Below are 10,911 nucleotides of genomic sequence, written 5' to 3' on the forward strand. Positions count from 1 at the left end.
ATAGCTCCCAACATAGAGCCATGACTTAAGCCAATGGTAATTCTTTTTTTACACCTGTTTTCTGTTTTTTAAATCATTTAATGAGACTAATGAAAGATGTAAACAACATATATTTTTATAGTATTAATAACATTTGGTCCCAAGTCTGGATAGTAGTTAACTGTGGAAAGAGCCATTGTATCTTTATCCATAACAGATCTTTTTCTTCTTTTTTTTAAAAACATTTTATTGTTTGGTAACTTGACTTTTTTTCTGTCATTGCTGTTTTCTGAAGTCTTCTTTGTGTTAAGACTGATTTATTGATAATTTCTGATTACTAGACCCCTAATAGTGTCTTATATCCTTTAAATTATTAGGAGATTTGGCTTCTGGTTCAGATGCAAATGGGAGTACAGAATCATTTGAAATGGTCATTGAGGAAACATCTATAGATTCTGCAACAAAACAAAACTCTGGTAGGATGCTAAGAATTCATTGCAATTTTAGTATATCCATTACTGAGGCGTAGTTTTGTCTTATTATCCACAGAAGACTTTTAAATATGATTTTTCTAAGAAACATCCACTTAGAACAATTCAGATTCTATAAAATTATGATCTGAGAATAATGACTTCAACTTTATTATTTGTGTGGTAAATATTTTATTCATTTTGTCTTCTTGCAGATGTCTTATAATACCTTTTTTTGAATAAATGACTACTTAGAACATGTGATGAAAGCTGTATACCTTTTCCCCAAACATATGTACCTACTCAAAAGACATATCCTTCCATTTCAAAGATTAATGATGCTGTTTGAGTCCCCTTCCTTGCCAAGCCCACTGGTGGTACCACGGGGTGAGGAAGTCAGGAACTTCAGTCAAGAAGACTTGCTGCTCATACAGCATGTGTAAGCAGGCATGATTGTAAAGACGCTTTGCATTCTTCAGGTGCCACAGCAGAAGCAGATTGGGTTCCTCTTGAGCTGTGTTTTGGAATTCCTTTGTTCAGTTCTGAATTAAACCGGAAAGTTTGTCAGAAGATTGCTACACATGGCCTTTGCAGAAAAGAGAGGTGAGGGCTTTTGTTCACTGTCATCTCTTCATCGTCTCAGTTTTTAAGCTGTTACTGAAGTTGCTGTAGCCTGCTGTCTTTTAATTCATATTTGAATGTAACAGTTGCCCTGTATATTTGTTGATTGAATAAAAAGATGCTAGCTTTAAGAGATTTTAATTTCTTTTTCAAAAAACATTAAATTTAAGTAGATTAGAAGTAGGGAACCAGAAGCAGACATTTTGGGTTCATGTTTTTGTAAATTCACTTGACTACCAGGTTTGGTGAGAGTATGTTGAAATGATCATTCATGTACATGAAGTATGAACCTGTTTTTAAAATGCATGAATGTCTATGGAAAGTTTCTCTCCTGCACTTCTCTCATACTTAGTCAAAAGTTATATCAATAGTAATTGTCTCATCTTAGAATTCTGGTGACTCCTCTAGAATCATCTCCACTTTCTGCATTTTTTGAAATGGTGTGTATTGCTTTTCAGAGACAGAATGCAGATTTGAGCTCCTGTGCCAGCTCCGATTTTTGGGAGTGGCTGTGAGAAGAAGTGCTGGGAGGTTCTAAGGCTCAGCAGCAAAGACTGTCATGGAGCTGAGGGGTGATTTGGAAGGGTGATGCCTGCAGCTCTCCCTGTGTTTATAACTTATGAAAACAAAGTTGGACAGTGAAAAACTTACTTAGTTGTTAGTGGAGCTTATATTAGAAAATTAAAGGTGCTCAACTAATAATTTCAACTATTCTCTAAAGTAGAATAAATGAATTAAAAAGTGTAAGTAGTATTTTAGGCTGAGCACTCATTGTTACTGCACCCCATGCAGCTATGAATGACCCCATTCACCTCTGTGGACTGGAAAGAGAAGTGTTTCTGATTAAGGCTGAGAGTAGAGTAGGTCTGTGGGTGCAGACATACTTAGAAGGAGCTTGACGCTGTGTTGGTTTGCTAAACAGCGTTAATCATTTACCCCTAAAGCCTGTGGTCTCTACCTCAGGTTTTTTTGCAGGTTCACAGTGACAGGGATAGCTCTAAGGTTGGGATAACATTGTGAAAGAGGGGATGAATAAACGCTGGAAGCTAGGGAGAAGAGCTGCAAAATATCATCTCCTGGGCAAGACATAGCCATTGCAATCTCGAACTCAATGCAGCTGGGGAATGCCTGCAGTGCCTGCACAAGAAGGGGCCTGTCAGTAGCCAGGCATGGATGGAGGAGGGGTTCCAGGGACTCTCACTGCTGGACTGTTTGTTACAGATAGATTCAGGGAGGGGGAACCATTGCCTTCAGATATGTACCCACCCATGATTTCACCAGATTCCAGTGGTCCTGCTTAAATGGAATAGGTCACAAACCAAACCAGAGCTCTTAAATCTGGGACAGGGACTGATAGGGAGGGGTTGGTAGGGATGGGGATGAGATGAGAGAGGGCGTGGGAAGGGAATAATCAGAGTACATTATAAACATGGCTGAAATTTTCCAATAACAAAATTAATCATTTTTTAAGAAATGTAAATACTATGAAACTTCAAAGATTGCTACTATAATTTTAACTAGTTTGTATATTTGAAAAAATTTCATGTGGGTGGGTTGTGTTTAATCTGTCAGATTTTTTTTCTCAGCTTGTTTTGACATTTGTATTTATTGAGATTAAATGTTTTTTAAACAATAGCTTCTATTTTAGTTACATAAATTTAAATATTATTATTTCAAAATGGCCTTTTAGGATATTAAAACAGGCAAAAATTTTGTTGATGAAAAACATTGAAATTGCTTTTGAAAAATTTAGGTGATTTATGGAATTATTTATACATAGGGGCATTTAAATTGGTAAAATTAAACTTACCATGTTTTAATTCTGCCATTATATTCATTTTAAGTTTTTTTCCTCCCCCTTTTTTTCAGCCTTCAAAGCCTCTTACATTCCAGTAGAAAACTCTCTCTACAAGTCCTTAACTTTGTTCACTCATTCCAGGTAACAAAACTCAAGGTACACAGGGTATTTGTGTAGAGCGTGATAGTATGTAAAAGCCCTCGGTGTTTGATTTCAAGTCTTCCAGTAGCAAGATACTAAGAAGCATCAGTTTTGTTTTATAAATGAAGACTGAGATTCAGGAAGTGAATTGACTTACATACCTCACTGGTCAGGTCTTCACGGACAGAGCTGCGTCTCTTGTTCTGTGCCAGGGCTTCATTCAGCACAACAGCGTTGAACAGCTGTGGCGCGCGTGCTGAGGCACAGGTGGCAGTGCTTAAACCATAGTTTTGCTCCACTGCCAGGAAGCAGTGGGGGTGGGAATTTGGGAGTAGTTGGGGTCTTTTGTGGAAGCAAGGGTCAAGGATATGGAAGGAAAGGATATTCTAGATGTTCTAGATTTATAGATGGAATATTTCTGCTCACAGTATCTGATTTAACATTATGAAGTCAGTATTTTAGTTTCATTTCATTCATTTGTTCACTTCATTTATTCAATAAATACTTGGGTCTACTGTATGCCATGCTCTTTGCCAAGTGTCAAGGAAACAGTGAGGTGGAAGACACTAGTGGAACATGTAGTGTTATGTGAGACTCCAGCAAAACACAAAGACTCGTAAGTAATTACAGATGTCTGCAAGTACTTCGAAGGAACTTGGGGAGCTGAAGGAAGACCTGCCTTAGAAAATGAGAAATAATATTTAAACTGAAACTTACAGAATGGAAAAGAATGTTGCAGGCCGAATGCAGGAGGCACGAGGGTCCTGTTGTCAGGAAAGCACTTAGGTACATGAGGAACAGGAAGCCCCTGAAAGAAGGGAAAGTGGCAACAGGCGAGGTGAGGCTCAAGGCAGGGCCTTCCTGATCATGTTAAAAGATTTGTGTATATACTAAATACCGGGAGAGATGATGGAAGGCTGGTGAACAGGAGAGGTGTTATTTCTGATTGACTTTTAAAATATGTGTTAATGTGGCACACACCTTTGATCCCAGCAAAGGCAGGTGGATCTCTGTGAGTTCAAGGTCAGCCTGGTCTACATAGTGAGTTCCAGGACATCTGGGGCTACAGGGAGACCCTGTTTCAAAAAGACCCCCCCCCCAAAAAAAAAATGTATTAATGTTAGAGAGGCACAGGCCAGAGGCAGGATCAGTTCAGTGCCTTATAGTTGACCAAGCACAGCAGGCTGGGTACAGAGCATCCTTTTCACTAAAAAATGTACAACTAAATTTGCATGTATCCCTAATAAAGGTTTGTTTCTTGTACATATGTGCTATCATACCAATAAATTAATCATGAAGTCCACAAAAAAATTTTGGATATAAATACGATAACCATGGAGAAGTTATGAAATTCTCAATATTGTGCCCCACTTTGGAGGTCGCTGGCCTTGGTGACTACTAAATCATTTGGGATATGTTCTGGAGGTAGATTTGTAAAACTTGATGAATTAAATGTAGGAGAAATGTTGCCAGTGTAGAAGGAAGGAAGGAATCAAGACTGAGCTCATCCTTTTTGCTTAGCCAGGTAAGTGAGTGGGGAAGGCTGGGGGAGAAGAGGTGGGAATGAAGGGCCTGTTTACCAGGCAGAGGAGACACCTGAGAGCCACGGTTAGATATTGGACATATGAGCCCAGAGTCTTGGGGAACGTGGGTCTGAATATATGCATCTGAGAAGCCTGGGGGTGCGTGGCTTGTTTTGGTGCATAGTGTTGTGACTAGAATTTTAGTGGTGTTCTGTTAGGTGACACGTTGAGGTAGATCCAGCCTATGAGAGGCAACCTCTTTTCTCATTGTTACCTCTCTGTTTATTTCAAAGCACCTCTCTGTTTATTTCAAAGCACATATTGCAGCCTTCCTTGTTATTTTTGCACATATTAATATCTGCCATTATTTTGGGTTAACTCCATCTCCTGTAGTACTTTATATTCTGTAACTGTTTATTGGGTAATCAAGGTTGAGGTATATTTTTCATCAGTTGTACTGTTTTGTAAAACTTGAATGTGAAATAGTTCTCTTGTTCGTTGATGTTTTTAGGAAGGTGCTTCAACTCTGGATGTTCACATGGAGCCCAGTCTCTCAAGTTTGCTTTCACAGTCATCCTATGCTGATATGGGAGTTCCACTTCCTGCAAAAAACTTAATGTTTAAAGATGGCCTCTTAGCAGAATGGAACGGACGGTCACCTTCTTCCCTTCTCATTGCTAATCTCCATTTGCAATAATGCCATCACACCAGTTTTTGCTCACACCTTCTGCCTTTTTTCTTTTTTTTTTTAGACATTGGCTTTATAGTGTCAGCCACTAAAAAGCATCCTGCTGCCACAGTGCAATCCCTGCTTCACTGATGGGGAAGGTCTGGAACGTGTTCATATTTTCTGAAATGTCGCTCATTATTGCACATCTTACTGCAACAAGTGCTTTTTAGCAGCCAGCACTGTATTTTTTACCTTGAGACAATCTGCATTTCTTTTATAAAACTAAGGGTGTACTTTATAGGCTTTAGATGACTGTTACGTTTATAAGCAGTCACTATGAATATTGCAATGGTAATTTTATATGTTAGTTTAATGGACATAAATCTTGTTTAATTTTATATTTTGTTAACTACACTTTAGGGGAGCAAGGGAAGAGATGGAACTCTTCCTCTGAAAAGGCTTCTTGGTTCTGAAAGTAGTCAAACTAGAAAAGTAAGCATCCAGTATTGAGAGTTGATACACTAGGGCATTAAGAATTCCATGGGTGTCTGTAAATTATGTCAGTTGAACATTGCTGACGTAAAGATCAGATAGTTCTGTGATGGTAACCTCGATCTACAAGGTCTTAACTCTGTCCATTGACATCTCATGAGACACTTTGGAAATGCTTTATTTTTAAATGATGTCTATATGTTGTCTTCTGTTGTCACTCACTTTGGGCTTTATATTTTCATAGAGTCTTTACCGAAAAGTAGAATTTATTTTCCACTTGTAGTTGAGGCTGTTGCATGACTCATATTTTTGTCTTGTGGCTTTACCAATGAATTGTTACTGCAATTGAATTCCATGTTTTCAAACCAAGGATCATGATTTTGGATTAAAATTCAGATTAGAAGCATCAAAGCTATGTCTTTGATTGAGACAGTTCAGTGATAAAGTGATTATGGAGACATGAACATCTGGAGCTGAAATTTATGTTCATAGTTTTGGAGGAAATGATAAGGAAAGCTGAATAATTTCCAAATGTTTCCTCAGTCATTAATATCTCAAATGTCAGAATATTTGGAATCATCTTTTAGACTTTTCAGGTTCCCTCTCTTGGGAAGTTTGTGCAGAGTTATAGTTTGGTTGAGTTTCTCTTAAAGGGTAATGGTTTGCTTGCTTAAAACTAACCAAACCATCTGGTCAAACAGCAATCAGAAACCCTTAAAGCATTACAGAGTTTGAGAATATTAGAGCCTAACACTTTTGCTGATGGCTTTTGTTATTTATAGAAGTGGTGTGTGTATGTAATGTACTTCTGGAAGTATATGCCTTTCTTAAAACCGTTAATATAGCCATGCATTTAATACCATGGCCTATCTGTAGAACTGAGTATTTTGGACCAGGTTACCTGTGGCACAGTTAGTGCTGTTTGGGGGTAAATGTGGTAATGTTTAGTTTTCTACTTTGTCTTATATAAGGTAGAAACAATGTGTATGTTATGTCTGTCTATAAAAGGAAAAGTACATATTAATATTAAAATTAATTTCTTATGACTGTGAATCACTCATTTATTTTTCCAATAATTGATACTGTACATTCCTAGTGCTATTAGTTTTATATATATAAAATGTAACTTTTACAGTTTTCAACTGACAGGTGTATTTCTTTTGATCAGGGCTCTTTAATCTCATTTTCAATTTGCTGTTTGAATTAACTGTAGATATTTATCTTTGTATTAACAGTCCACACCAACTCTAATGATATGTACACTAATAAAGAATTGAACAATTTCAGTTATTGACAGTGGATCCAGTTACTGCTGAGTTTAAAGCTTAAAATATTAGAGTGATTTGCTGCTGTATTTCCTTTGAGAGATAGGAAGGAAGAAATAGAACCTAACAATGATCATGAACTTCAGGGAAACTACTGAAAAGACATGGTTCATCTCTTATTTTTTTGTGTTGAAAGGGGAGAATGAAATCATCAGATTCCCAGCTGAGGACCCCTCATCCTCTTACAAGGGATCGTTTACATTTTTAGAGCTGTATTGACAGATGTGAGATGCTGGTGTGCTTTGCTTTATGAATGTGGCTTGTTCCATTAGTGTAACTCAAGTATAAAGATGCATCTGTTACTTTGATACAAAAACAAACTAGCCTTCATTCTTTGCCAAAGAAGATTGATGAAAGCTCTGTCCAATTATTTTACAAATGTTGATTTCATTTGGCTTTGCACCACCTCCTCCCTTTCTTTTCCTTAACCCTTATTGTAGCTCAAACCATGACAAGCAAACATTGTTTAAAAACCAAGAAAAAGAGCTACTAACACCAAAAAGGGCATAAAATTTAGTAGGGGTACAGTTTCACCTCACAAAGGGGTCTAAAGAAATGCAACTATCTCATTTAAGAAATGGGATCATCTGATTTCCTTAGCGTCTTTCTTTTTTAAAGTATCAGTCAGGTGGTTCGATATTTGTGTAGGGGAAGAATAGTTTCTCTTAACGAGGTATTTCATTTTCTCTGCCATTCACATTTCTTTTTTTATGTTCAGTGTTTCGAATACAGTTTGTATTAAAAGACTTTAAAGTACCAAAACTATAACTCAGTACAGTGGATTGTTTTCTGTTATGATGTTAATATTATACAATGAAATTGTATGAAGTATTGTCAGTTTGATTATTTGTAACATGTTTACAAATAAACGGTGGTGTTGATCAAGTTGCTGTGGAAATGTGTCTAATTTTTGGAAGTTCTTAATCTTAAATACAGCTGTGCTTTCAGTGCTGTGACTTTCCTGTACTCTTTCTTCCTTCCTTCCTTCCTTCCTTCCTTCCTTCCTTCCTTTCTTTCTTTTTTTTGGTCTTTTTGAGGCAGGGTCTCCCTGTAGCCCCAGCTGGCCTGGAATTTGCTATGTAGACCAGGCTGGCCTTGAACTCACAGACATCTGCCTGCCTCTGCCTCCAAGTGCTAGGATTAAAGGTGTGTACCACTATATCCGACTTTCCTGTACTTAAAAAAAAAAAAAAAGACTTTTAAATTTTGTCCTAATTTCACATTTGCATGGAAATTGCTGGTAGGCCAGAGATGTTTCTGTCCTTCACTGAGCTTTCTTATACCTAATGTAAAAGCCACGCTGAAATTGAGTAATAAGTCTTCTAACTTTGTGTTCTTTTTTCAGAATCAATTTTGGCTTTTTAGTTCCTTTGTCTTTCCGTATAAATTTTATGATCCATTTCTTGATATCTACACAGAAAGTTGTAGGATTTCATCAAAATTGTAATCAGTCTGTGGATCATGGAGAAGAGCTGACCTGCAGATCTGTCTTTACTTAAAATTGTCAATTCATTATTTGCTATTGGGAGTGTTTGTAAATTTTCAAATTGAAATTATTCATTCCTGATGCATAGAACCGTGATTTATGTTTCAACCTTGCTAAGCTCACTTATAATTTTGTAGATTTGTGGGCAATTTTGTAGATTCTTGGGGGATTTCCTACATAGTCTATTGTGACTATGGTCAAGACATTATATTCTTTTTTTTTTTTTTTTTTGGTCTTTTTGAGACAGGGTCTCCCTGTAGCCCCAGCTGCCCTGGAACTCGCTATGTAGATCAGACTGGCCTTGAATTCACAGAGATGTGCCTGCCTCTGCCTCCCAAATGCTGGGACGGCCAAGACATTATGACATTATATTCTTTACAATCCGTATGCGATTGATTGATTGATTGATTGATTGATTGATTGATTGATTGCTGTTTTATCCTGGCTAGGGACTACCAGTGTGGTATTAAGTAGGAGTTGTGCACAGACATCCACTGTATGTTAGCTGTAGGTTTCCTTTTTAGATAACCTCTTTAAGAAGATTTATTTTTTCCCCTAATTGCTCAGCTCATCACAAATAGATGCTGGATACTGTGTAACCTTTTCACTTTATACAATGAAATCTTTAAAAAAAATTTAGTCTGTAAATATAAGTTTTATTAGTTGAATCAACTTTGCATGTTTGGTGTGAATGCCCCTTATTTGTGATGGAAATTTAGTCTGTCAATATAAGTTTTATTAGTTGTTGAATCAACCTTGCACGTTTGGTGTGAACGCCCCTTATTTGTGATGGATTATCCTTTTTAAATATTGATGGACTTGATTTCCTGAATATTGAGGTTTTTGTGTCTAAATTCATGAGGAGATAAAGGTCTGTAGTTTTCTTGTAATGGTTTAGTCTGATTTTAGTGTGAAGGCAATTTTGGGCTTACCAAATGAATTAAAAACTGTACCTTCTGATTTCTAGGAGAGATTATGAGGTTTATTCCTTAAATATTTGGTAGAAATTGTTAGTGAAATTATCTGGACCAAATTTTAGTTCCATCTGCATCTATCTACTGTCCATCTATCTGTCTGTCTATGTATGTATGTATGTATGTATGTATCTACCTACCTACCTATCTATCTATCTATCTATCTATCTACCTACCTACCTACCTACCTACCTACCTACCTACCTGTGGAACTGGAGTCGTGGTTATCTATCATCTCTATCATCTGTCTGTCTGTCTGTCTATCTATCTATCTATCTATCTATCTATCTATCTATCTATCTATCTATCTATGATCGATCTATCTGGTAGAATTTGTTAATGTAACCATCTGCATTCAGAATTTTTCTGTTTTGGAAAGTTTTGAAGTATAAATTTAATTTCTTTAGTAAATACATTCAAGTTAGCCATTTCCTCTTGGAACTTTGATAGTTGGTGTCTTCCAGGGAATTGGACCATTTCAGCTTAAATGTTTTATGTGTGGGCGTTAGTTGTTTGTAGTAACTCTTACTATTTTATTCTGTTGGAGCACAAAAGGGAGGTGTAGTCTCCACAGTGGGTACAAAAGCTTGACCTGGTGGGGTTTTGTTGTTGGGTTTTTTTTTGTTTGTTTGTCTGTTTTTGAGACAGGTTCTCTTATAACCCAGGCTAGCCTCAAATCCTGTGGGTAGCTGAGGATGGCCTCAAACTTTGCCCTTCATTTTTGTTTCCTGTGCCTTACTCTATTTCAGCCTCTGGTTCAATTTCCCTTTAGTATCCTGGCTGGATGGTGAGGTGAGATTTGCAGGGAGTACCTGCTCTTTTTTTCTTTCTGCTGGATCCCTCTTTGCTCTGCAAAGCCATCTGCCAGGCCTAGATCATCTATTTTCATCTTCATGCCCTGTGGTTTGGATTACAAACAAGCCATTAGTTTTATCATTGATTGCTTCTGTTTCTCATCTTGTGGTTTTAGTGGGTCACTGTCACAAACAAAAGGTTCAGCATTTTCAAATCAGAACTCTTCCAGCCTCGTGTTATATTAAGGAATATAACAGAAGTGGAGGAAGAACAGTGGGGTCTCACACCCAGCTCCCAGCTCCTGTCATGCTTGATGTTTAGCCCTCTTGGTTCATGTACATAAACATTCAGATTTTGTATGCATGTACACACACAAACCACTCTGCCTAGCGATAGATAGATGATAAGGTACAACCTGGATATGTAAATTATCCCATAATTTATAATCATGATTAACTCTGAATTAATAGGTCCCACAAACTAGAAACAGTGCAAATATCCCCACCAAACCATTACTGCTACCATATTACAGTAGAATTAAAAGCTGGTAAAATCAGGCAAGAGCTGCCAAATAAGACGTAGTCACGTTTAAAAGGATGGGGAAAACAAAATTACAGTTTTTTAAAGATATGTTTGT

General features: G+C 37.2%; 1 protein-coding gene across 1 annotated transcript in view; it reads left to right on the top strand.

Annotated features, from left to right (window-relative positions):
• Fam91a1 (family with sequence similarity 91 member A1) overlaps positions 1 to 7,904 on the top strand; it is a 43,331-nt gene extending 35,427 nt beyond the window's left edge. Inside the window, exons 21-24 of the mRNA XM_008838017.3 lie at positions 357 to 455; positions 929 to 1,052; positions 2,940 to 3,009; positions 5,044 to 7,904. Coding sequence (XP_008836239.1) covers positions 357 to 455; positions 929 to 1,052; positions 2,940 to 3,009; positions 5,044 to 5,229 — 479 coding nt within the window. The 3' untranslated portion in view covers positions 5,230 to 7,904. The remainder of the gene's footprint in view (positions 1 to 356; positions 456 to 928; positions 1,053 to 2,939; positions 3,010 to 5,043) is intronic.
• Positions 7,905 to 10,911: the final 3,007 nt, after the last annotated feature.

This window comes from Nannospalax galili, unplaced genomic scaffold, assembly GCF_000622305.1.
Source record: "Nannospalax galili isolate Female #2095 unplaced genomic scaffold, S.galili_v1.0 scaffold17, whole genome shotgun sequence".
NCBI lineage: Eukaryota > Metazoa > Chordata > Mammalia > Rodentia > Spalacidae > Nannospalax > Nannospalax galili.